The following is a 26,587-nucleotide window of genomic DNA, read 5'->3' as shown; positions in this document are numbered from 1 at the left end:
CCACTATCATTGACTTGATACCCAGTACTGTAGGGCATCTGGCGACGTGCTCAAGTTGTGCGAGGAATAGGTCGACTACAATAAATGGAGTTAATGATTACCTCGTCCACCAAATAAGCAGTACATAAATGTCCAAAGCCTCACCTGTGATATCCTATTCACTCATATTTAAAAGATTGGAAAGATCCGAGACCTCGGATGCTTGGCTCGTTGCTATCATCATGGTGTTTCCTCGCCGTGTTGAGGCACTTATAGGCTCTGCCGAAGTCCTCGTTCGGGTCAATGCGTCGCAATTTTCAGGGGGTTTCCTTGCAATGGCAATCCGTATAGATGGTGATTTTGCGACTTTGATCAGCCCATGATGCCATGACGGAGTCGGCAGGACGATGAAAGTGTTGACATTCCCCGATTTGTTGATCATCTTCATTCCCAGCACTCGTGAATTCGCCATCGTCCAAGCAGCCGTTATCGATAAACCCAGAAACACGGTAGGAAGCGGTTGCTCCAACAACGAATACCAGCAAGGAGGCAAGATTTAAGTGCATGGTGTTTCTCAAGTCGAAACAAAACACTAGGCGATGTCGAGTGGAGGGGGGACGAATGGGTAAAATTTGGAGGTTTCGGCTTCCTGGATGATGACTCTCTTATAGGTCCAACTTCTTTTTCATTTTAACTGCGTGACCTCATGGCTTCAACGACCTCAAGCAGTGAATAGTGAATATCTAGACCTGCCCCAACGAGCGGGGTTCATGGGCTGTCCGGGGCGAAGAAGTGAAACTAATACGCATGTATTTCCTCAATTTTAGCCCGTCAGGGTTTATGGCGCATCCCGAGTGGCCTTGTCGAACTCTCTTTGTTGGACTTTTCGTGGTCTGACGAGTGGGTTCGGTTAGAGATGCGTAGGGTGTAGGGCGGCCCCAATGTACCAGCGACCCGACGCATAGGGCCACCCAAGGACCGTAACCTCAACAGAAATGAACTACGAGACACAAAATCCATGTGCTGATGTTTTGCGCAATGACTTTCACTTGCACTGGCCAGTTCCGTAAGTGTCAGCCCGATAACCCCACCATCTCACCTATGGGCATTTCGACCAAGGTAAGAAAACACTGCACCAAAAGAGAAAATAGGCATGTTTTCTCCACGACCCATTTCCTTTCACATCCACTTTTCTAGGCAAGTGGAAAGTCGCTGGGTGTTCTAACCTGATCTTTGAGATGTGCTCCCTGATTCTATCGTAACAGTTTGTTGAACGAAAGTGTAAATTCACCTGCTAGCCATGCCCAAGACCATCTTTAAGGGCCGTTTCATCACTCGGACCGAGCACTCTTTGTCTTCTTGCTCCTGAGCTTCATCATGAAGAACACAAGCGCGTAAGAAGTGAAACAGAACAGGGCAGTAATGCCAGTCTAAATAAGTCCCATATAATTAGCAAGAACCACCTTCGTTCTGGGCCGATACTCACATCTCTCCACGAGTAGTATTTTTCTGTGAGATTGAAGGACTTGGCATAGTCAGCTCCGCTGGAATATTTGCAGAATGAGCATGTTTTGGTGGCATTCTTGTCTAGCAGATACCCAGCCTGCGATGCCAGAAATTCGGCCATATATTCCCCGCACGTTTGCCCAGACGGTGCACTGAAACGGACATATTCGGATGGCTCGCAGGCCACTTTGACGTCCCACAGAACTTCACCTAAAAGTCCACCCACAAGGTAGGTGAAGGGGTCCAGGTAATAAATCCAGTAACGCCAGAACGGTTGCATCTGGCTGTAGGGGACCACCACGCCACAGAAACTGATCATTCCGGCCCCGATCAAAACCGGATTCATCACAGCAGCAAAATACTCGTTGGGTGCATAAGCCGCAATGGCCTGGCCAATGGAAGTGTATAAACACTCATAGACTGTGTTCAATGTTAGACCAATATCGAGGAAACAGCAAAACTACATCGGAACGCAGGATGTATGCCAGACACTTACAGATCATTTGAAGGTAAACATGACCTGCAATACTTGGCGTTGCGGGAAATCCAGCGGTGAAGTACCAGCACAAAAAATACAACGTCGCGCAAATAATGAGGTAGGGAATCTCCGTGATCGTTTGAGCCCCGATGAAAGCGATCCAATGGTATGTTTTGGACTGCGAAGAATCAGTCCCATGGTATAATAATCGATATATAAAGAATCAAGCTCACCTTTTTCTCTCGAGTCTCAAAGATATCACGGTTGTGAAGGAAAAATGGCTGCATTTGGTTGATGCATCCGGGCGCCACGAATATAAAGTTGAAAATGGCAAACAACCTTAGCTGCAATGAAAAGGTTCCGTTCCCAATTTTCCAGAAAGTAAAACCACTGAACAGTGCGGCGAAGACATGGAGGATAATCTTGTTCCACATGTAGTCCTTTGCTGTCGGTTAATGAAAAGCTCCATCAATCTTACATTGGTAGACATACCGGGGATCGCCAAATCTGGATCGTGAGACGCTTGGTCACCATTTTGAACTGGAACCAATGCGAGGTGGCATAGTCGGCCGTATCTTCAATGTAATCGAGGTCAGCTTCGCAGGATCTATTCAAAGACTCGAGCTCTTCCAGCGCTTGGTGGCGCTCCTCTGAGTTTTTCCAAATTTCGACCCAGTCGACCTTTCCCGGATTGGCTCCTTGCACCACGTCAATAATATGTTCCGCCGGGTTGGCTTCGGGTGGGCACGGGGCTCCGTTGCGGGCGAAGTACTCTAAAATCTTGGTGGAATCCTCGCCAGCTATAGTTTGACGGGTCAGACATCCCTAAAGCACAGCCGAAGCTCACAGACATATCAAATTGTGACTTACTTTCTCCAAAATAAGACATCTTGCCACCCTTTGCAAGGAGGAGCAGGCCGTCAAATGAATCAAACAGAACTGCGGATGGCTGATGAATTGTGCACTGCTACATGTTAGCATGAGGGATATATGTAGCTAGCCATTCAACCCTCACCAAAACGGCCTGGCCACCGTCAACCAGCTTTCGTAAGAATCGCACAATGTTGTACGCTGACTGCCCATCAAGCCCCGAAGTCGGCTCATCCAGAAAGAGCAAAGTGGGTTTAGCCACTAACTCGACGCCTAGGGTAACGCGCTTGCGCTGCTCAATACTCAAGCCGGCACCGGGGGCTGATATTGTTAGTAAAGCCCCCTGAGAGATCATGCGAAGGTGTGGAAATACCTCCAATTAATGCTTCACTGATATCATGTAATTCCAGAAGATCGATTATGTGCTCAACGTAAGCAATCTTCTCCTCATATGAAACCTTCGATGGCTGGCGTAGAACGGCAGAGAAGACAAGCGCTTCTCGAACGGTGGCTGTTGCTTCGTGCACATCCATCTGCTCGCAATACCCTGTGGTTCTCTGGAAACTGATGCCCTGTGGCCGACCATCAATCAGAATAGACCCATAGATCTCTCCGCTATCCTTGCGTTGGGCAAGAACATCAAGCAGTCTGTGGTCACCTAGATTAGCAGCTGGACAATACAGACAGGGACAGGAAAGGTAGAAATCGAGTCTCACGTTGTCTTGCCGGCTCCCGAGGCACCCATCAGTGCAACCAGACTTCCTGGCTTGACAAACCCAAACACCTTGTCGAGGAGCTGCTTCTTTTGCCCATGAAATTGCACGTGGTAATCGAGATCTTTCCACGTAAATGTTGACTGTCTCGTGGACGCTGCACCAAAGCCTGTGTGAACTGATCGTGTAGCCTGTGAAGCATTTTCTTCATCCAATACATGCTTCCTCTGGCTTCCACGCTTGTAAAGTAAAACAGAAGATCCACTCTGACTGTTTCGCAACTCAAAGCCAACCGAAGTGAGAAAGATGAAAAAGACCCACAAGCCAACAAGGATTCCAAAGCTCCGCCAGATGTGAGGGAACGAGTAGTTGTACTGCTCTCCAATGTAAGCAGCTCCATCTATGATTCCTTGATCATCGCTTCCTGGAACGGAGCATCCCCTATGTGGAGAAGCAGAGTCCAGGTAAGTTGGACCGTATGGGATATAGTCTGGCTCAATGCACTTCAGCTTCCGCCCAACAAACTCATTTGCCATGAGAGCTTCGAATGCGTAAGAGCCGGGGTTGAGGTAAAATATCCAGCGGAACCAGACGTGCATCTGGTCAAAAGGGATAAGGTATCCTGTCAATCTCGAGTTAGCGCATGTCTCAATGTGGACTGACAGAGTACCCACCTCCATAGACGAAAAACACGGTCGATAACAGACCGGATACCTTAGATGCGTTTCCGAATCTCTTGCATACCGCACCCACTGAACGAAACAGTTGGATAAAGCAGAGTGTCTGTGCAATGACAATGGCCCAAAAGGTGAAAAAGCGTCCCGCATTCATTCGCAATGCAGACATAAAGTACAATATGAGCGAGAAGCAGGTAACTTGAACCATCACCACTGGAATGTCCGTGATGGCATTGGCAACGCAGAAAGCGGTTGGTCGATAAAAGCCGAATCGTTTTTGCCGTGCAAGGATTGGACGTCCCATGAAGGAGCCGGTAGTCTCGGACAGGGACTCAAGTAGAAAGTAAAGTACCGGGAAGAAGAGGACACCAGGTCGCATGAAAATGGAGGTGCTGTCCTCTGGCAGATTGTAAAAGAGGCTACCACACACAAGGGCCTGGATGATGGCTGAAGATATCTTAACGAGCAGCGAGAACTTGTCTCCCCACACGATCTGGAATTGTCGGCGCACACAAGTGCCAACTTGATTCCAGAAGCTTGCCGTATAAACACTCTGTTTCCGAGGAACATGTTGCGTTCTCTTCTCGCGAGCGACGGCTAACTTCAACTCTTCCGTCTCAGCAGCCAATGTCTCGGGTGGCTCCATCACATTTATCTGGGTTCTGCGGATTGAGCTTTGGTAGTAACGAGATTCGAATTCTTCGAGATTGCTGGGGACGTCCTTCTCCCATCCCGACCGAATGACGCGTTCGGTAGGGACAGTTACGGAGGTGAGAAACTGGAAAGTAAGAACAGTCAGCACTTTACTTCAATCTGCGTGGCGTTTTAAATCACATACATCTGCGATGTTGGCACCTTTTGGGCAGAGAAACCCAAGGTCTTCAAAATAACTCTTCGCGAGACTGCGAGGGCCATAATAGATCACCCGGCCCTCTGCCAGAACCAGGACCTTGTCAAATTGGTCATATATAGCATTCCCTGCTTGGTATGTGGTCGCAATGATTGTCTTGTCGTTTTTGTCGGCCTCGAAGCGCAACATGCGTGCGAACTCCGCGGCAGACTTGGAATCCAAGCCACGGGTCGGGTTGTCCCACATTTGCACCGGGCTCTGGGCCATCGTGTTAGCTATCATATCCCACGGGTCATCTCTCAAGCTGGGAAGAACGTACCTGACCAGCCATGACCTCGGCCAAGGATACACGCTTGCGTTCACCTCCCGATACGCCTCGAATAAACTCATTACCCACCAGAGTCTTCCTAGTATGTCCAATTCCAAGAGACTCAAGGATGCCATCTCTTTTCTCTTCAACAAATGTTTTTGGGGTCTTGGAAGGGTCGTGGTGCTCGTTGGGGACTTTATTCCGCAGCGCAAATTTCAGGGTGCGATTGACGGTGAGGGTCGGGAAGTGTAAATCATCTATCATGTCGGTCAGTCTATACCCTGGCAATAACTTAACCAAATATGCATACCTTCGTTGTTGAACATGATTTGCTGGCGGAACTGACTAGCTGTTCTGTGGTCCATACTTCCGTAGTGGATTTTGCCAGTGACTTCGTCAAAGCTGTCGCGGTCATTCGAGAGAACTCGGAGGAGGGATGTACAACCAGATCCCGGACGACCCAGCACCAGCATCTGTCCTTCTTAGCAATCGATGATATGATACCATGACAAAACAAGCATACCATTTCGCCTGGTTTGACCTGGCCACCTATATTCTTTAAGATTACCTGCCCGTTAGATCAGCATGACAGCCCACACCTTGTAACGTGAGGTTTCATACCCGCTTGGGCTGCTCTGCTCTTTTCCAAAGGCTCCAAAGCTGTCGAGGGTCGATCTCTGACCACAATGTGCTACCCAAGGCTGCATCTGGTGCCGTCACTCGAACGTTCAGGTCGCGGAAAGTGACCGTCACTCGCTTTCGTTGATGAAACTTGCCCTTTTCCACGTCAACCGGGGTTGCAATCCCCGAAGATGGTGTTTCCATGGCTTTGACCAAGATATTGGCCACAGAAAGTGGGTGGTGTCGCTTCTTATCTTTGACTTGGTTGTCTTGAGACTTTCCATAACCCCTCAAACCAGTAAGTATTGTCAAATCCTTCGTGGCAAAAAGAAAAACAAGTCTAGGTGATATTTACGACCGTTAAAATGCAGCTAGCTCTTGTATTGCTTGTTCTTTATCCGCTCCGTACGTTTTTAAATCCGTATTGCCGAGACGTGGGTCTTGGTTGGGAATATGTTTTTGTTCAGGCGGCGTCTGGGCAGCCCTACCATTTTCAGCTGTCGGCCTTTGGCATCAACGACCCCGGAGAAGTACTACAGTTGAACTTGGGACAGATCACAATCCTCTCGACTATACGCCTATGCCACCTGTGTGGCAAATCGTGAATTAGTCTCAAGAGGAATTCGTTTCTGAGGTATATATAGACTACTAGTACGTTGGTCGTGATACCCTGAACCTGACAAGGGTTCCTGTACACCGCAGGCCGATGAATTCAGTAAATATTGTCCGCTATAGTCAATAAGATTTTATGTGGGAAAAACACCCCAGGCACCGAACATATACAGGTTTTACATTGTCATCCTCACGTTAAATGTTAGTTGGCGCGATAACCAAAATTCCAGGCAAAGTATAGCTGACATCTGATACAGACCATCAGGAAATCGGAAGATCTGGAGACTGATGAATGGAAAGGAAGGCCTCGAGGTCCATGGTAGAAAAATCGAAATCCCAACCCATGTCGGACTGCGTAAAATCAAGCAAATCTTCTCCAGAGCCTCCAGAGCCCACTGTTTCTGGCATTTCCAATGCCGGAAGATTCCACTGTGACGTCGGCGAGTCGAATTTCGGTCCCTGAGGTTGATTGGGAAGCAAAGCAGGGGCGAAACGCGCCGGATGATTGTCGTTGACCCCTGTCTGCTGTGATGGCGAAGTCTGTTCCGGCTGAGCATCCCGACTCCTTTCGTTGGGATACATGGTCCATTCGTATGCCGGATTAATCTTCCTGAGAACAGTTTGGATAGCCGAAATGGTGCTCTTGATGGGCTCGCCAGCTCGCATAGTGGAGAGATTCTGCAAAGACGCATACACCCATGGAAGATGAACGGGTGCGACCTTTGGATCATGAAGAAAGTCGTAGATTAACGTAAAAGTGGAACTGCCCATGAAATATCCATGATACCGTAATTGCTGTTTTTCGGTTAGTGCGGAATCCCAGGCGCACAATAGCCACTCGACAAAAGAAATCATTACCCGAACTAGATCATTCACCCTAGAAGCCTCGCACAAATGGTGAATTGTTTTCTGGGCAGCGGTAAGCGCGTAGTTGCAGGCTTCATGAAGCCATGGGGGAGTTTCTGTCGGGCGCTTTGCGGAGCGATCATTGTATTCTTGAATATGCATCTTCATATCACGCTGCCAGTGACCACGGAAGATCAAGAATGGGCGAAAAGTCAAAAGAAGAGTGTGATAATAGACTTGCTTTGATTGAGCTCGGGAACGAGGGGAATCGATTGACAGAATAACTTACGGGTGGTAAATATTGTTTGTTGAACCCCAAGGGATCCAGACCGGATTGTCGCATCTAAGCCAAAGCCCAGTTCCTGCTCAAGGTGTGCTTCATGTCCGTGAAGATCTTCCCTAATCGAGCGAGCGACTCTCCACATATGAAGTAAGGATTCATGCCGTTGGCTGTAGATCTCATCGGTTGATCGAGATATGGTTTTGCAAAGCCCCACCAGCCTCGCAACAAACGGGTCCTGCGCAGGTTCAATTGCAACATCCTTTAAAGACAGGGAACTAGGTCGTCCGGAGTGAAAGCAAAACCACCTAAAATCAAATCAACAACATCCCTCGATAACGAGAAGATCAAACCAACGTTTCGTAAAGGTATAGAGACCAAAACGTGATTCGGCGTTCCTCAATACTTTCCTGAGTTTGGACGTCATTGTGGGGCACATCTTTGTGTAGACCGGCGGAAAGGGCTTTGCGGGAGGCAGATCCAAGGTGAAGAAAAGCTGAGTTAGGCCGGCCTTGTTCGTTCTGGAAGTTGGCTTATTGACGCAAGCCTGTCAGGGGGTAGACCAAGTGGGATTCAACAGACTGGACTTATCATGAGCAATGAGATTTGGATAGTTTGAAGATTGACCACATCATCAAAGGCAGCGAGAGAGGCTTTGACCCGTTCATACAGCACGTCACCCCAGGCAAAATACTCCGTGCCAAGTGAAGCGGTTGCCAGTGCGAGCAAAAGGATGGCCTGGGCTAGGGTATCCGGGTGGGTGGAAGGCGATGAGCTATAAAGCTGTATCAAAAGCTGTTCAAGGTAGCTCTTAGGACGATGTGGCATCATATGGTAGAGAGTTGACAGAAAGCGAGAGAGAAACAGCCTGGCAAGCTCCTGTGGCAAAAACATGACTGGGACGTCGCCAGGACCACCTCCCTTTCCTCCTTCGTGAGTATCGGGTGTTCCGAAGAAGATGCGGCGAAAGCTGAACAAGTCCAACCCTGCCCCCGCTTCGTCAACTTCACCTGCGGGCTCGGATTGGGCTGTCGGATGCGAGAAAAGATCCCGGTAGACATGTTGCATGAGCGAGAAATGCGACGTCGGCCCATAATACAATTGCATTTGGCATGATGGACTAGCCATGTGTGTTGCTGAGACACTGTTGGGGAAATTCTCCATGACCGAGTTCTGTTCTCCAGAGTTCATGATGCCTGGCGAGGTATGGCGAGGTCGACTTCCCTGGGGCACCTGGTATTCATGCTGCTTCCTTCGATGACGAATAAAGTCACGGTATACACAATCTGTATTTCGCAACTCGCATGTCTTGCAGCTAGGTGTAAATTAGATCGGCTTCTTCCGGGAATGTCGTGGACGACTCACGGGTTAAGCCCGTTGCATCGGATCTTGCGCTTGCGGCATTCCTGACAGGCCTTGGGGATTCGCCAGCCGCCTTGTTTCGACTGAAAAGTATCAGTCATATCCGAGCACTTCCACTATGTAATGTTGGGGCAGTCAGGGTGCGGCGTTCTTTTGCGCACCGTCGCCTCCCCTTTATCCGAATATCCGTAGACCACGTGACTTAGTCGCTCAACCCATATACACATCGTAGTAGAATAACAAGCAATGGTTCTTCCCAAGGAAATTTATGTCCTGTCACAGTTGCAATAAAGAAAATTTGGTTAGAATCCTTCAAGATCATAAGATTGGGGAATATTTGACCGTGGCCTGATGTGATCGACGTGGTACATGGTTGGCTGAAGCTATTTTCGAGTCTACTATATAGATATAGATGTATATATATATATATATATATATATATCCACAGTGGTCGAAAAGCCTGGAACTGATCTCACGTCCAATGGGTTTCCCAAACGCTTTGTGCAGTTGGCCGTAATGGGTCGCCGTAGTCTGATTAGCTACTTAACCTCATTTGGCGTTACTAAACCCACTAGAGCTGCTTGCCGATACTATACTGGCGTAACTACCTTCCCACGCCCAGCTCTTCGTGCAATCTTCTCAACTCACTCAAACCTGACCTTTACAAGATACCTCCATCAATACACCATGGCAGCCATCAGCGCAGACCAAACCATGAATACAATCACTCGCGCACAGTTTGAGGACGCGATCACTCGTGCTGTGAATGATCGCAGCCGAGTTTACAACAACTCCTTCGCGCTCAGTATTCGATGGGAGCAAGACAACACGAATGCTTCTGCAGACACTGAGCATTTTCAGGCGATCCTGAGCACACTCAGACTCGACCAAGCTGAAGTTGAGATCTTGGCCGAGCAGGATCAGACCCCGGGCTGGACACTGAATGACAAAGTTCGGTCCGTTTTCCGACTCGCAGCAAACGCACCGGGTAAATCCATCGTTCTGATGCACTATGCTGGGCATGGGGAGATTAGAGGGAAACAGCTCTTTGCTGTCGAAGGCCGATCTCGCCGAAGCATAAACCTCCAAAGATTCATTGATACTGTGGTAGCAGGAGATGTCCAGGACTTCGATATTGCAGATACAGACGCTGTTTTCGTCCTAGATTGCTGCTACTCGCATAACTCGCATATAGCGACGCGAGCGTTCAATCCCACGACTCGTGTTGTCGAAATTCTTTCTGCGAGCGATGATCATACTCCAGAGGCCCTAACACCACCACGCAATACCTTAACTGGAAAGTTGTGGGGCGAGATTGCTCGGCGCAAGCGAGACGGTCACCACTTTGTGGGACTTTCGGATGTCATGGCGACTCTTCGAGAGAATAGCCCGGTTGTCAAGCCAACACATCATGTCAAGTTAGGGGTGTCTGTCTGCTTCTCTTTCGCTGGCGTCACACGGGTTAACCCGAACACGATTTCCCCTTCGCTACGCACAGTCTTTTCGGTTCACATTGCCGAAAACATGACCCGGGAACAGCTGGACGGATTCCTCACTTGGATTGAGACCCTCCCGCCTAGGTTCTCCATGGATCTCGACGGTATCTACCCCACAAACTCGATTCTTCTTATACTCCAGAGCTCATATGCGCTGTTCACGAATCTTGCTGGGTATGCCGGTGTCACCTTTATCTCGGATGTGACAAGCTCGAACTGCCGCAAATATCTCGGCCAAGAGCAGCGACAAGAAGCTCCTTCATCTACTTTGAAGGAAAACGTCCCATTCTCCAGAAGCCCTAAGGCATGAGAAACATCACGAGGATTACGACCTATCTTGGGGAAGGGGTATGGTATATTTTATTTCGGAGATCGCTTTCTTTCAGGAAGTACTTGCTGTATACACTACCATATCTTTATTCTCCTGATGGAATAGTCGCTAAAATCACAGAAATAGTTAACCATGCTAAAGCCTGCTCATCGTTCTCATTTAACCTGGGATTATTTTTACCAGACTCAGAGCTACCATTCGCAGCATTTATCCGTGGCTTTTTGCACAGATTTCGCAATATTTCCACCGGAAACCAGAGAACGGCATTTGATTCCGAATGGCATTGAATGAGTGGATCATACGCCAAATAAGAAATCATTATGGACCGAGAGCGCTTGTAGAACGCCGGCATAATAGAAAGAGCATGTCAACAATATCGCTCCGGGCCCTATGGACACGCGTATGTGCTGTTACTTTGTCCCATACCGAATTGCTATTCACTAACCTCATGGTTCAGCATTCTTCTACTCACAAGAATCCCCGAAGGCAGTCGATTTCGCTATAGGATAAGCTATGGGACATCGCTTGACCATGATTCAGGACATTGCTCCCGTTATTCGCTTTCTGTGTATCGAGGGCATTTGGATTACTGGGCAGACCATCTTTGCGAATGGTGGATGCACCACTCGCCAAGCACAGCTGGGAACGTCAAGCAACAATATGAATTGCCTGGAGACAATGAATCCTGGTTAGCAGCCAATAAAATGATAGATGTGACCAGTACGACAATGTGGATGTAAGAAAGAGGAAGTCGGGCCTCTCTCACGTGACACATCGACCCTTGACGTAAGCCCTAATTACTCAAAACAGCCCATCTTTCACGTGATTATCCCCGCACTAAGCCTAAAGCAGCTAAACCGGTGACATCAGCGCGTTTGAATGGCGTCGCGGGCTCTTGGCTGCTTTGTGTTGCACTGGCATCGGGAGCATCTGGGGAGAGGTTGCCTGGGCTTGGTCCACAGCTTGTTGTCGTCATTTTCCTTCCGGCAATTATCTGGTTGCTCTCTCAACAACATCCCCTTCTCCAACTCCCAAACAAGAATCTCCTCAGCAGTGACGCAAATCCACTTCTCTGCCCGCTTTTCCTCACCGGGACCGGGAGAGACCACTCCGCTGCCGATTCTTAATTAGCTTTGACGGCTCTTATCGGCCCATTTCGCCATTCGGTCATTTTTCCCTGCTACTCCGTTGTCCCTGCTTTTCCCTACGATCGGTACACGGGTCGTGAGTTTCAATCCGTCAACATGGATCTTGCTAAGCTTCCCGTCGAGCCACCCAAGAGACGCCGCATCGGTGTTCTCACGTCGGGTGGTGATGCACCGGGCATGAACGGTGCTGTTCGGGCTGTCGTTCGTATGGCCATTCACTGCGACTGCGAAGCCTATGCTGTTTTTGAGGGGTACGAGGGTCTGGTCAATGGCGGCAACATGATCCGTCAAGTACACTGGGAAGATGTCCGTGGCTGGCTGTCCCGGGGTGGTACCCTGATCGGTTCTGCTCGCAGTATGGCGTTCCGGGAGCGAGCCGGTCGTATGCGAGCAGCCAAGAACATGGTCCTTCGCGGTATTGACGCGTTGGTTGTCTGCGGTGGTGATGGCAGTTTGACTGGTGCCGATGTCTTCCGCGCCGAATGGCCTTCCTTGCTGTCGGACCTCATCGCTGCAGGAGAGTTGACCACAGAGCAAGTGGAACCCTACAAGGTGTTGAACATTGTTGGCCTCGTTGGCTCCATTGATAACGACATGTCTGGAACGGATGCCACCATCGGCTGCTACTCATCCCTCACCCGAATTTGCGACGCTGTTGATGATGTCTTCGATACCGCCTTCTCCCACCAGCGTGGCTTCGTGATTGAGGTGATGGGTCGGCACTGTGGATGGCTTGCTCTCATGTCTGCCATCAGTACCGGTGCAGACTGGCTTTTTATCCCGGAGATTCCCCCTCGGGACGGATGGGAGGATGACATGTGCTCTATGATTACCAAGGTAGGGTCTATCGGACAGCTGGTGTGTGGCTCATTCCTTTACTGACATAGGGTGGTGGTATGGTAGAATCGCAAGGAACGTGGTAAACGCCGCACAATTGTCATCGTGGCCGAAGGAGCCCAGGATCGCCAGTTGAACAAGATCTCGAGCTCTACCGTCAAAGATATCCTGACCCAACGGCTGGGTCTCGACACTCGAACGACCGTTCTGGGTCACACTCAGCGAGGTGGACCGGCATGCGCCTATGATCGCTGGCTGTCCACTCTGCAAGGTGTCGAGGCTGTGCGCGCAGTTCTGGAAATGACACCCCAGTCCCCTTCGCCAGTGATCACCATCCGCGAGAACAAAATCATGCGTACTCCTCTGATGGAGGCGGTTCAAGCAACCAAGGATGTCGCGTCCAAGATCCACGCGAAAGATTTCGCCGCTGCAATGACCCTTCGCGACCCCGAGTTCAAGGAATATCATCGAGCATACCTCAACACCGCTACCCCGGAGCACCCCAAGATGCTGCTCCCAGAAGGCAAGGTATGCCCCAAGCCCACAAACTCCCTAGGATCCCCAGGTACTTACTTTTCTCAGAGGATGCGCATTGCCATCATCCACGTTGGCGCCCCCGCTGGTGGTATGAACCAGGCCACCCGTGCCGCGGTTGCCTACTGCCTGACCCGAGGCCACACTGCCCTCGCCATCCATAATGGATTCCCCGGTCTATGCCGCCATCACGCCGACAAGCCCATCAGCTCGGTTCGCGAGGTGCAGTGGCTTGAATCTGACAGCTGGGTTAACGAGGGTGGATCAGACATCGGAACTAACCGCAGTCTGCCGTCGGAGGATATTGAAACAACCGCCGAGTGTTTCGAACTCTACAAATTCGATGCTCTGTTTGTGGTTGGTGGTTTCGAAGCTTTTACCGCCGTAAGCCAGCTACGCCAGGCACGGGAAAAATACGATGCCTTCAAGATTCCGCTTATTGTCCTGCCGGCCACCATCTCTAACAACGTTCCCGGCACGGAATACTCCCTCGGCAGCGACACCTGCTTGAACACGCTCATTGAATTCTGCGATGCCATTCGACAGTCTGCTTCTTCCTCCCGCCGCCGAGTTTTTGTTATCGAGACCCAGGGTGGTAAATCTGGTTACATTGCGACGACTGCTGGCCTGGCCGTGGGAGCCGTGGCAGTGTATATCCCTGAAGAAGGCATCGATATTAAGATGCTATCGCGTGACATTGACTTGCTCCGTGACAACTTCATTCGCGACAAGGGCGCAAACCGCGCAGGGAAGATCATCCTTCGCAATGAATGCGCCTCGGGAACGTATACCACACAGGTGATCGCCGACATGATCAAAGAGGAGGCCAAGGGGCGATTTGAGTCTCGCGCTGCTGTCCCCGGCCACTTTCAGCAGGGTAGCAAGCCGTCCCCAATGGACCGAGTCCGTGCACTCCGTATGGCCATCCGGTGTATGCAGCACATCGAGGGATATGCTGGAAAGACACCCGAAGCCGTGGCGGCCGATCCCCTGTCAGCATCTGTCATCGCCATTAAGGGCTCCCAGGTCCTGTTCTCGCCCATGGGAGGCGACTCGGGCCTAGAGGCGACCGAGACTGACTGGACCCGTCGTCGTCCCAAGTCGGAGTTCTGGCTTGAGCTGCAACATGTGGTCAACGTCCTGTCCGGTCGTTCAGCTGTAGGCACCAACGAGAGCTGGTCTTGCTATGAGAGTACGTAAACCGATCACTCTTTGGCATGCCGCCGCCGTTTGATCTCCCATCCGTTCCCTTACGGTTTAAAGATCGAGGTTTCTTGCTTGCAGGTGGCCAAGCCCCTTCCCTCTCTTCCCTGGATGTTAACGGTGCTTCTCCTTTGTCAACCATATCCTTCAACAGTTCATTCCATGCCCTCCGTTCCTAATAACCCTTGAGGATTTCCTGTGGGTGTTCTATTATTCTCTGCCCTCTGCATTGTGCCCGCCACGGGCGCTTTCATATTCCTTCCAACTATGACCCCGGCCATTAAAAAAAGTTTTCCCTCGCATGCTACTTTTTTATGTGTGCGGAGGAGCTAGTGGTGGGCGTCTGTCACGTCTTGTATGATGCTATGCAACCGACCTTCCAGTCTCCCCTTCGGGGATCTGGTTGACATTTGATGCCTGGGAGTTTGGGTGCTTTGATCTTTTCCTGCCTTTTTACCGCTGCTGTGTTTCATGGTAGCCTTGGTCCATACGACCCGGGTAGCGTCGCAGATAGATCAACTGAATTTATGACGTTGAATCTTACGTGCCTTTTGGGATCATGAATGAATGTTTTAAACGCTTCAATCCTCTGTAATAAACTACTGTTACCTGACAGCCACTGATGATGGAGATTTTCTTGTCTAGAAAATAGAAACGATACGCATAGACTATCCGTCAACTGCATGCTCCAGCTCATCCAGCAATTCCACTGTCTCAGTAGGGCTTGCGATCCAGGCGGTGGTAGAAGCAAGACGAGCCTAGTCAGGAAATGTGTCAATTTTTTTTTTAACGAAAAAGAGGGAGGCTGTTCTACCTTGAAGTCATTGGCACCAGCAGATAAGAATTGGTCGCCAACATGCAATGTTTTGGATGGATCGATCCCCCCAAAGTAACGTTGGCAGGCACGCACGCCCCAGGACTTGTCACCTATATCAACAAATACGTCGTTGCCGCCTAAGCTGAAATTAGATTTGCCATCACCGCGGTGGATACGGGAGCTTATCTTACCATTGAACGCGCAGAAGGGCAATCGTGTCCCAACAGCCGAGCGCTGGACGGTATTCTGCACTGCCAGGACCGTCTCCTCCAATTGTTCACGGTGGATCCGGGTGCCGTTGACAGGGTAGACGCCGACGGCACGATCCTTGCGCAACACGGCGGCAGGAAGGTGGAGATTTGCGGCACAGGCTCGCAGAGCTGACTCGGCGAGATCCAGCAGCTCAGTAATATCGCTTTCCCGCCAGTCTTGCATCTCCTCCAGCAGCCACTCATCGCGCGGCACGTACGCCAGCCGATCGGAGGAGCTCTGATCAAAGCGAAACAGGAAGTTGCTCTCGCCACCCATGACGACCAGACCCTGCTTCTGGGTGGCGGACAGGATGGTTGAGTCGTGCACCGCATCCAGGAGACCATGCAGCCGCTCGTAGTACTTGGGCGCATCAGTGTACCCAGCGGCTGTCACGATTCCAACCTTACGGTCCTGCTCTAGCAGGCGTAGAATGCGTGCGATGACGGGATTGTCGGGGGTCAAGCAGGCACCGTCATCGTAGAGCGTCACGTCTCCGTCAAAGGTCACTAGCTGTACTTGACTAGATCGCACAAGGCCCAACAACTGGGCGGAGTTCAGGATCAGTCGGATATCGTTGAATGAGGGGGCGACAAAACGTCGCCTACTAATGAAGCGCTGCTCATCTTGGTACTTGAACGCGTCCTCGAGATATAAGCGAGTGAAAAAGGTGCCAACGGAGGGCACGAGAAGTTTCAATTTGGACTTGCCGGGTGCATCCCGATCGTGGTGGGCGACTGCAATCATGGTCAGCGGTAGCCGGGTGGGAAATTGGGATTTGGAGGATAATCTCTCTCGCATGAGTGTATAGCACCCACTATGATCAACTATTAGCTTTTCCACATCCCGCATGATTTCCGCGTAACGCTGGTAAGTGTCGGCGGCGACGGTCTGCAACCCCTCGCGGTGCTCTTGGTAGACGGCGGTGGGCTGCGAGTGCAGAACAAAGGGGACGGCCAGCAGGCCCTATGGTCGGCTTAGCACATTTGCAACGCGAGGCATTTGCTTTACATACTTTAATCCATTCAATCTACCGAAGTGTCAGCATGATGGCCATCCCCAAGGATGTCCACGGTGGCCTACCAGTTGATCCCGCCGATGAGTCTACGCCGGTCAGTGAAGCCCCGCAACACAGGGGAGATTCGTACCTTGAGCGCATCTGGGACTGTTAGCTGGGGACTTGATGATTGAAGACCAACTCACATTCAACGCGATACCGAGTTGTCATGATGGCGTGGGATGGTGAAAGAAGATCGGCTCCTGCAGTTTGGTGTGAGACAGGACGGGCGGAGATGCGTCCACGCTGATTTATATGGTGCCGCCAACGACTTCACCTGCCAAGGTATTTCACCCGTCAACTCGATCCTTTCCCTGGCCCAAATACCGCAGGAAACCGACCGCAGGGAATGTATCTGACTGGTAGATGTTGTGCCTCGAGTTTTTGCGCGCGACTTGGCTTGGATACAATTTTTGGGCCAGATTGGAACGGGTTTGTGCGAGTGAGAACATCGGCTGTCACCAAACCAATTGCTCTCGTCTGACACTCCAAATTAACGTGCTACTGATTCTGCAAACTATGGCCCAGAACAGTTTGTTGCGGGACAGTCAACCTTCCTGGAGACAGGAAAGAGGACGACATAGAACGGGTGGCGATGAAAGACAGGGCAAATCCAAGGAGCATAAAGAATTCCCACCAGCAATTGGAGAGAAATAGAAACAAGACAGCCCAGGAATACACAGCGAAGACAATGAAACTCGGATGATCTACAAAGATGGCAAGTTCGTTCATGGCCGGGGATTGTCTCCTTCTGAGGCTGTTGATGGCAAGGCCGATGCATCATATGGAATGATCACTATGCGCGGCCGTAAACCAATCCTTTCCAGACTCTTTTTATGCACTCGCGAGGATCGACTTGACCGGAGGTGCACCTGGTCCATGTCGACCAGATATTCATTTGGTAGCTCCACGCGAATCAACACACCTTTGGGATGAAAGCATGTCTTGTTCCCGTGCAAAATATGGTCCGCAAGATGGCTCTCGCTCGACGCTCGCCATTGCTCTGATGAGATTTCGCTGCTCTTGGCGACGATAGGAATGGCGCACAATATAAAGAGCAGGAATTGCACCCAGACCTCCGACCATCAAACTGGCCACGGCCAGAGTACCTAGACCCTTTCCCACCACCGAGGTCCACTGATGGCGCGAGAGTTTGGCTTCCTCGCAAATGGGGTGGGTGAACTGCTTCCATTGATCGGGCGAAATCCCATACCCAGCCAGCTCGGTCGGATAATCGAAGCTCGAAGAACTTGTCGCCGAGCGGGACGGTATCTGTAGGCATCAAGCTAGAGCAGGCGCAGTGATCAAGCTGGGATTCTGGTTTTGTAGCTGAAATCGGGCGGGAATTGTCTTTGCATCGATGAATTTGGACGCTGGGTACGCAGGCAGCGGCTCGGAACAGATGGATGTTGACATAAGTGCGTTGATGATGTTGCTTTCACCACGATATCTGGCCAGCCCCGGTGTTTATAGTCTGTCATATTGCTGTCTTCCATATGCGATTTATCATATCACCCTACTATTCCGTAAGATGCTGCCTTGCGTGGTAGAGTCAGTCTGATTTGGAAAATCGGAAAGTGAGGCGATTCGTGGCCAGTCGTAGAACGTGACAGCCATGGCAGTGACTCATAGATAGCGAGATGAGGCATGAAGAGGGTCGGTGAACATGCACGGCCAGTCATAACCGACTGTTGCGCCTCCACCGAGTATATCTTGCCGAGGGCATCAGCACAACTCAGCGTGACTTCGAATGGCAGTCGCCTGTTTATTGATTGATTGATTGATTGACTCAACTAAAAGTTTTGGTTTGATTCAAGAAATTCATTTGTCATGATCGCATATTTCGTAGGCAAATGGAGCTCATTTCATATCCGAAAGCCGAGGCAAAGAAGAAAAAGAAAAATCAGAATTCATATCGCAGATGCAGTCCTCATACCCGGGACGATGGATCTGTCCGCTCGACATGATGAGCAGTCCCATCGGTCTGTGCCACCATCTCCATCTTTTCGTTGATAACCTGATCCTGCTCCTCGGCATCCCGATTTCCGTACAGACCGATTTTGTACCAGGGCAGCGCGAAGAGTCGGTCCATGCTCTCCAGGGTGCGACCTGCGGTCTCCGGCACGCTGAACCACACCCAGATTCCACCTACTATGGTCACCGCCGCAAAGCACCAGAATGTGCCCTTGGGGTCAATTCCGCCATCGGCAACGGGGAGGAGCATGTTTGGTACGGCCCGGGAGTTGCCATACTGGTTGGCAAAGTGCAGGGTCATGGCCAGCGACGTGGCTAGAGCCCGAATACGCAGCGGGAACAGCTCAGCCGTCAGCAAGTATTGCATGGAGTTCCAGCCCAGTGCCCATCCGAATCCAGAGATATAGATCATGGCAATGGCACCCTCACTTGCACCCTTCTTATTCTCCGGGAGCTTGAAGCCATCGACCACACCCATCTCCGGTACCGCGGTCAGGAACCCAGCAATGTAGAGCATGGCAATAGCCTGTAGGGTGATTCCCAGGAGGAGGGCTCGCTTGCGTCCAATGACATCAACCAGGAAGAGGGCACACAGGATAGCGGCCACGAGCTTGATGATTCCGAAAACTGCCGTGACTAGCAAGTTCTCATTGTTGCCCGTGATGCCGAGGAGCTTGAACAAATCCGTCGCGTAGACAGTGATACTTCCGGCACCAGACCATTGAGACAGGAGCTGGGCCATGAGCGTGAGATAGACTCGGTAGAGATTGGCGGGAATCAAGAATGTCTCCTTGATCACTCCCAGGGGACCAGATCCCATGGTAGCCTCCATTTCGATCTGGTGGGCACTTTGAATTCCATTCATCTCTTGCACAACATACTCGTGGTCTAATGGCAAGTTGCGGACACGGGAGAGGTACTCAAGTGCTTTGTCGATCTTCCCTTGTTTGACGAGATAGCGCGGTGATTCGTACTGGAGGAACGACAAGAGGAAGATGAGGCCGGCGAAAATAATGTGCAGACTCGTGGGGACCAGCTGCAAAAAGACATTAGTGATTGTACTTGTGAGGAAGACTGATTTGATCTCATACCCAACGGTTGTGTGTGTGGTCTCCAAGATTGACCTGTCTCTCATGTCAGCGATCCCGCTTCCGATCTCCCATATACATATCTCCAAACACACCTCGCAGCCATAATTTGCAAAGTACGCCAGAACAATGCCCAAACTAAATGTGAACTCATGGTTAGCTCGTCCTCGGTCTAGCCATGAGGTTTTGGTGAATACGATGCATTGCCGCGGCTTTGGCAAGTCAAAGTTGATCGGCCCCATCCCGAAGACCTCTTGCAGGGTGACAAAGACTCACTAAACGAATCCTGTGAAGACACAAGTGCAGAGACCCCGAATTGCAGCGGGAGCCTGGGAATTTCAGTCAGCTCAACATAGTGGAATGCGAGTGGTCGTAATAAAAGGACTTACAATCTCCGCTAGATAGACTGGGCCTACGACCACGGTCTGTCCCACACCCAAGCCTGCAACAAAGCGACCGGCATACACAGCACCAAGGCTGCCTCGGTTGCCCATGAAGATGGCCATACCCAGAATCCACAAGATACACAGCTGCCGGGTAGCCCAGATACGGCCGATACGGTCACATACCACGAAAGCACTATAGCACACATTGTTCAAATCAGAACGAGTTGCCAAAGAGAGATTGAAGCCAGGGAATGAAAAGAAACACAACGTACAAGAGTGCACCTCCAACGGATCCAATCTGCACCATGGCCGAGACATTGCCCTTGATGTTGGTTTGTTCGACGGAGCTGTAAGAGTCGAAGTTGATGTAGCGTTGAAAATCCTTGGAGTTAAAGGCACCCGAGATCAAACCCTCATCGATTCCACGAGCGGCGCCCATGAGACCGAAAGAGATCACGGCAAACCACAGGCGCCAATTGAACACCTCCTTGGGCTCACCCAGGTTCTTCAGGCGAAAGATGTTGATGGGTTTCTTGGCTCCGCCCGCCATGGTGAATAGCAGTCGACACGAGAGACGTTGGAGAATAAAGAGACAAGAGGAGCAAGGTTGGGGACGGGGACAATGAGAGGTTGCGCGAGCTTTAATAGCTCCAGGGCTCTCTCGATGCGGGGAAGTCCGGGGGGCAGAAACATCTTCGCACAAACCAAATCATCACTGCAACGATTCGCTTGATTTCTCGAGATGGTTACAGTCCTTGACTCTCGGTACGCTCCACTTCTCCCCCAGACCAGTCCCCCCGACCATCGGCATTACATCGGGGCCAAGAACTGGGGGGCAGCGCCAAGGGAGCTTGGATCCCGAAAGCACGCGGTTGATGCAGTTCATTCGACGGCTTCGCCGGGTCGGGTCTTTTCCCCGTTTGCTGATGGCCCAATGGCCCGTGAGATCTCGGGGTTCTCGGGGGGTCTTCATGGCTACTCAAGGGTTTGGGGGATCATGATTGTCGACTTGGCCATTTTCTCCTCGATTCTCTTCTTTTCTCTCTTTTTCTGTGTTTCCAGTGTTGCCCCCGGTGAAGCTCATACACTCTCCCCTCGGAAATCGTCCGAAGCCTCATGGCAGCTGGCATGCAGCGACCCACTCCACCTCCCATGTGGCTCACCCAGACTTTTATCGCGGGGGCGAAACCATCCCTGACTGATGTCGACCTGTTTATTGGCTCGTCCAGCGGGCTTCCCCTCGGAGTGGTGGAGATAGGGTAGATACGCCGCGTCTTGGCGTGGGGAGACAGAGGCGATCCCTCAGCAGTCCACCTGACGCAAAGGCACAGACGGTCACAACCCTTGGATCTGGGAGGTGAGGCATTTATTCAATTTCCCAATGACCCAGCTCGCTGTCTTTGGCCCCCGACCTGCCGATGTCAGGATCGCTTACTCGCAGGATTTTCTCATTTTCGGTCCGGACATCGGCAGTAAAATCGACCAATCCCGCATGATAGTGTCAATGCTGCATCAGCACTAGCACCAGCGAGACAGAACACAACCAGGTGACGTGGGACATGCCAGAGATATTCCAAATCCCGCAGCGACTATGAATACTATCGCGACGTCGCTTGGGCCGTCGCAGCCTATCTTTCAGTTTCCCTGGGTCAGGATTACGACTTCACTTAGCTCACGGTGAAAATCAACGAAATCCTTGCCATAACGGACCAACTGTGGTCGTGGCAAATTTCACTATTAGCCGATTCTCGGACAAAGGGTGGATCAGCCGAGTGATCGAGGCCATGACCGACATGGGGCTGGTTTGTGGCGTGCTAAACCGATACACCAGCCCAATGATCGGTTCGAGAAACTCGATCATGGAATTGAAAAAGAATGAACAATACAAAGAAGAGAGTCATTTTCAGCTCGCTACAAGCAAAATTGGAAACAAACACTATGGTCGCCAGCGAAAGGCCGGGTTGCGCCAGTCCAAATCCTGGATTTGCTTCTGTGACAACCCAGCCAAAACCTGGTTGACGTTGATACGATCCCGCCGACGGTTGTCCCATGCCATGTACATCCAAAGTCCCGCCCCCAGTAGCAGAGTGGTTGTGGCCGTCGCCAAGTTCAGACCATTGCCAATGTGATAGTCAGGCGCGTCGAAGGGCAGAAAGGACCAGGTGGAGATCAATCCCCCCACATTCCCAAACATCACCGTGGTCCCAATGGCAGATGATCTGGCCGTGTCTGATACCACGTTGGCCGACACATGCGCGGTACAAAGGGCGCCAAATGCAAAGGCTCCGCTGGCTATAATGAAGGTGGCCCCGTATCGCACCATGCTGTCCCTGCTGGCCAGGAACATAATATAACCGGCAATCATTAGCGGTGGGCTAATGATGAAAAAGATCAATCGCTGGTCAAGCCGCCAACTGAGAAACGGAAAAAGAAGAGTGAAGAAGGCCCCGACAACATAAGGTGGCACAGTGTGTAGTTGCTGAGACACCACGCTAGTGTCCGGATAGATGGTTTGCACAATGGTCGGGGCGAAGAACCCCAGACCTTGCACTGTAATATTGTTGAGCAGGAACACAACCGCACTGGTGAGTGTCACGGGGCTAAAAATGCCGCGCAGGGTTTTGGGCAGATCGATCTTGTCCAGCACTTCCGTCGTTGCGATGCGCTCCGATTTGACGCGCGCCACAGCCAAGTCCTTTTCCTCTTGTGAAAGCCACCGGGCTGTCTCTGGACGGTCCGTCAATGTCACGAATGCAATAAGCGCGAGACCAATTGTGATGATGCCCTCAATCGCGAAAATCATTCGCCAGCTGTGGAGACTCCCAAAATGGTCGAGTGTGAGTATGCCCGAGGCCAGCAGACCTCCAAATGCACCAGCGAGTGGTGCCATGACAATGTACAGCGACAGCCGAAAGGCTAGTTCGCTGCGTCGATACCATCGCGACAGGTAGTACGCGATGCCGGGCAACAGGCCCGCCTCAAACATACCCAGCAAAAACCGCACGCCGGATGCACTGTGGATGTCGGTCACGAAGGCCGTGGCAACGGAGCAAATCCCAAAGCCCAAAGTGATACTGGGGAGAAACCATCCCGGCCCAATCCATTTACAGGCAATGTTGCTGGGGATCTCGAAGATGATATATGCGACAAAGAAAATTGACAGAACGGCGTTATAGTCGTAGTGCTCCAATCCAAGATCTTTGTTGAACCCAGCGAGTTTTGCATTTCCTATAACCCGTGAAGACAAGGTCAGTCACACATTGCTCGGGGGAGGACAGTCGACTGTCACACACCGACGTTGGCTCGGTCGATAAAACAAAAAAGATACAATAAGGCAACGGTCGGCACAATACACAAGTCGATTTTCAATCTCAGTCGTGATTCCGCGGCTGGGTCAAATTCCACCAGCGCCTGACCATACTGGTCTGTGGCTGCATGGCCGGTCTCGGCGGCATCGTGAGTGACATCCCACATCAAGGTCTCCTTATGTTGTGAGAGAACCTTTTCGTCCGCAACGGGCTGGTTGCCGGCGAGGACAGCAGCCATGGGGCAAGAAGGTAGATGAAGGGTTCAAATGGTTTCAAGGGGGCAAGGGCAAGGTCAGGCTCGGGCAGATCACTTCAGAAAAAGCGGGGGATTATTCACGGTTTTTATAGCTCACTGGCTCCCAGAAAATACGAAGATCCGAGCCACAGTGCTTCCGGAGCGGCTCCATGGCACAGGGATGGTGCAACGGACCAAAGGGACTGGAAGCCGTGCATTCGCTTTTGGCTTATATATCCTACGCGGCTTGTGTTTTGATCGAGGCAAAGATCCGACGTCAGAGACTCAATGACAAGAATCACAAACCCATTCCCCAGATTTGGTGAAGTTCCCCCGCATCTCCACGGCAAATCTGGGGTTGACCGGGAGCCAGCGCGCTGGAAGTGCCGACCGCTGGACCTGAGATCTCGGCGGACTATCGGCTACTGCTCCGCCAAGTCGCCCACGGCTTGACGCATTGCGATCTAAGCCTGGTCAAAAGGACATATGGATGTACAATCTGGTTGACTTAATCTACTCACAAGCTCGAGCGAAGCGAGGGTGGCTTAAAGTTGCTTAATAAAAAGTAAATAACTAACTAGTTGGTTAACGTAATCGGTAAGCGAGTGGGACATGTAAGCGAGTGGGACACCCTACCAAGTATATAGAATTCAAATCGATTTATATTCGCCACAACGCCTTTATATACAAAAAAAATCTAATTACATCGTTTTGGACACTGTAATCTTCGATGTCCTAATTCGTGGCAGTCGCTGCAGCGCGGCGGCGCTCGCTGAATTGGCTGCGAAGCTGCTTGATGAAGGTCTGCCGAAGCTGCTGATTGGGCTTTAGAGGCTTGGTGCGCCGTCGATATTAGCTCACGAGTCTCTTGGACTGATAGGCCTTGATCTCGAGGCATCTGTCGATTAGATCTAGCTCGTTTTTGCTTCTGCTTCTTATTCGCTGCGCGTAAATCCTTATTTTCATACGCGAGGATCGTTGCGCTATACATCGCTAGCTAGCAGCCTTTGATAAGCTGATCTAGCGCCGCGCTAGTTAGACTTAGTAGGCTATGGGAGCGATGTTTTAATAGAGCTTTAATTAATAAAGTCTATCGATATAGCTGTTTTGAATTTTGGGGGGTTTTTGGCGAGAATTGACTACTTTAACTACCCTGGCTGCTCCCGGGGGGTGTAGGCGTATAAAGCTGAATATCAAGCTTTTCGATGACCCGATCTGGATTATAAGGAACTAATCTAGCTGCTGCGAAGCTATTTTAAATAGTTTCAGCTTTATTAAAGGCTTACGAGCGAGTAGTTGGGTATACAGCGAGAAAATCGAATTTATCGATATAATTGATACCACATCGTATTTGCCTCTTAACTAAGCTGCTGTATACCTTTTTTAAAGGCGCAAAATAGCTAATATCAAGAGGCTGTAGAATATGCGATGAATACGCCGGTATATAAATTGGTATAATATTCGTATTACTGTATGCTTTATCGAATTGAGGTGTTAAATAGCTGCTATGGCTATTAAGAATCAGAAGCCGATATTTACCCTTCGTACGACTGGTAGTAGCTGGTATAAAGACTTTTTTAAGCTAGCGAAGGCTAATTTTATTAGTCGTCCAGCTATTTTGGCTTACTTCGAAATACTAATCGGAAGGTAAATCGTCGAACCAGCCTTCAATATAGACCTTGCCTTTAAAGATAATATATAGTAGCAGCGCCTATCTAGATACGTTTATCGACTTAATTACTATAACCTATTCGCGATTCCTAGATTATAATAATGATCGCCGACCGTAGTATTTAGACCGAGTAATTACTTTGGCTATTAAGGTAAGGCTTATTACGAAACTAGTCTTATCGAAGTTGTATATATCGTCGCATAGTATACCGTTCTTATCGATTGTCTTTCGAACGTAGTTAAACCACTTATAAATGATTTTTAGGTCTTCATTTTTGGCGCGTTGATAATTATATCGACGAGAGAAACGAGTCTTGATTTTATTATATCGATTAATAAAATTATAGACCTATTTTTCGCCGATAGACTAAATAGAGGTAGATCCACGCTTAGCCAATAGAATATTAGCTATTTCTCGTATAGCTGTTGGCCGAAGAGCTGCTCCGCGTAAATCCATAGAAAGAATCTATCGGAGAATCGATTCCTCTTCAATTTGGGTCAATTTCTGGCAGTTAGCGCGTGTAGTAGCTCGATTTGGTTAACCTGCGAGGCGGCGATGTAGGGTTGAATGTGGTATATCGAATCGGCTTGCTGCTTCGCGAATTGAAGATATTTCTTGCTTCTGAATAGCTTCGATAGCTAGCAAGACCCTACCCTCCTGCTTAATCGATTTTCTGGCTTTTTGAGAGCGAATTGGTGGCATAGTAGCTAGTTGAAATTGGAGGGTTCGCGAAGACAGCGCGATTTTCGCGTGGTGTCCCACTCGCTTACATGTCCCACTCGCTTACCGATTACGTTATGGACTTCGTGCGTTGCTGATTCATCAGTCCGATCGGCCTTCGCATCTACCTGGATAGGTATGGCGGCATGCCAATCGACACTATACAAGTCCGCTGACAGCACGTATAGGATACCAATAATATGGTCAATCGAAGCACTGCTATACGCGCCTGTATTATATATCCATGAATCACTCTTAGTTCGTGCCACGTGGTCTGTTCGTCACTGCGGTGATCTCAGAGAGCACTAGGGGAAACTAGGACTGGAGAGCGAAGCTGAGAAAGGAAGGGAGCAGAAGAGAAGAAGAGAACTATCTGCCGGGGGCCTACTACTGCTCTCCTGCCCCGCGGGCGGTCAGGGGAGCGGTGG

The 26,587-nt window shown here is 50.4% G+C and overlaps 7 protein-coding genes across 7 annotated transcripts; 2 read left to right on the top strand and 5 right to left on the bottom strand.

The window, feature by feature from the left end:
- Positions 1-1,310: 1,310 nt before the first annotated feature.
- NUU61_003470 (putative ABC multidrug transporter) lies at positions 1,311-6,208 on the bottom strand (the record flags this gene model as incomplete). The annotated part of the gene is made up of 15 exons (XM_056654052.1): positions 1,311-1,409; positions 1,466-1,905; positions 1,982-2,141; positions 2,197-2,403; positions 2,456-2,763; positions 2,834-2,927; positions 2,979-3,154; positions 3,207-3,481; positions 3,550-4,168; positions 4,221-5,001; positions 5,062-5,331; positions 5,393-5,640; positions 5,694-5,856; positions 5,907-5,951; positions 6,005-6,208. The coding sequence occupies 15 exons, from the start codon at positions 6,206-6,208 to the stop codon at positions 1,311-1,313; spliced, it is 4,089 nt and encodes a 1,362-aa protein (XP_056512079.1).
- A 669-nt stretch (positions 6,209-6,877) lies between these two features.
- NUU61_003469 (Zn(II)2Cys6 transcription factor) lies at positions 6,878-9,220 on the bottom strand (the record flags this gene model as incomplete). The annotated part of the gene is made up of 5 exons (XM_056654051.1): positions 6,878-7,698; positions 7,752-8,050; positions 8,100-8,263; positions 8,325-9,057; positions 9,108-9,220. Coding segments are annotated over 5 exons (2,130 nt in total), but the record flags the coding sequence as incomplete, so codon positions are not given.
- A 571-nt stretch (positions 9,221-9,791) lies between these two features.
- NUU61_003468 (uncharacterized protein) lies at positions 9,792-10,910 on the top strand (the record flags this gene model as incomplete). Its single annotated transcript, XM_056654050.1, has 1 exon — positions 9,792-10,910. One exon carries the CDS (start codon positions 9,792-9,794, stop codon positions 10,908-10,910), a length of 1,119 nt encoding a protein of 372 aa, XP_056512077.1.
- Positions 10,911-12,175: 1,265 nt separating this feature from the next.
- Positions 12,176-14,650, top strand: NUU61_003467 (ATP-dependent 6-phosphofructokinase; the record flags this gene model as incomplete). The annotated part of the gene is made up of 2 exons (XM_056654049.1): positions 12,176-12,937; positions 12,983-14,650. 2 exons carry the CDS (start codon positions 12,176-12,178, stop codon positions 14,648-14,650), a joined length of 2,430 nt encoding a protein of 809 aa, XP_056512076.1.
- A 671-nt stretch (positions 14,651-15,321) lies between these two features.
- isn1 (IMP 5'-nucleotidase ISN1) lies at positions 15,322-16,947 on the bottom strand (the record flags this gene model as incomplete). The annotated part of the gene is made up of 8 exons (XM_056654048.1): positions 15,322-15,411; positions 15,468-15,607; positions 15,662-16,456; positions 16,538-16,685; positions 16,735-16,749; positions 16,803-16,823; positions 16,868-16,878; positions 16,923-16,947. The coding sequence occupies 8 exons, from the start codon at positions 16,945-16,947 to the stop codon at positions 15,322-15,324; spliced, it is 1,245 nt and encodes a 414-aa protein (XP_056512075.1).
- Positions 16,948-18,706: 1,759 nt separating this feature from the next.
- Positions 18,707-20,774, bottom strand: NUU61_003465 (putative MFS quinate transporter; the record flags this gene model as incomplete). The annotated part of the gene is made up of 6 exons (XM_056654047.1): positions 18,707-19,786; positions 19,842-19,874; positions 19,934-19,976; positions 20,115-20,167; positions 20,228-20,417; positions 20,497-20,774. The coding sequence occupies 6 exons, from the start codon at positions 20,772-20,774 to the stop codon at positions 18,707-18,709; spliced, it is 1,677 nt and encodes a 558-aa protein (XP_056512074.1).
- A 1,386-nt stretch (positions 20,775-22,160) lies between these two features.
- On the bottom strand, positions 22,161-23,770 carry NUU61_003464 (putative MFS transporter; the record flags this gene model as incomplete). Its single annotated transcript, XM_056654046.1, has 2 exons — positions 22,161-23,452; positions 23,518-23,770. 2 exons carry the CDS (start codon positions 23,768-23,770, stop codon positions 22,161-22,163), a joined length of 1,545 nt encoding a protein of 514 aa, XP_056512073.1.
- Positions 23,771-26,587: the final 2,817 nt, after the last annotated feature.

Source organism: Penicillium alfredii (genome assembly GCF_028826965.1).
Source record: "Penicillium alfredii strain IBT 34128 chromosome Unknown utg000005l_segment0_segment0, whole genome shotgun sequence".
Lineage (NCBI taxonomy): Eukaryota > Fungi > Ascomycota > Eurotiomycetes > Eurotiales > Aspergillaceae > Penicillium > Penicillium alfredii.
The sequence above is the reverse complement of the archived record's forward strand: the minus strand, read 5'-3'. Positions and strand labels throughout refer to the sequence as shown.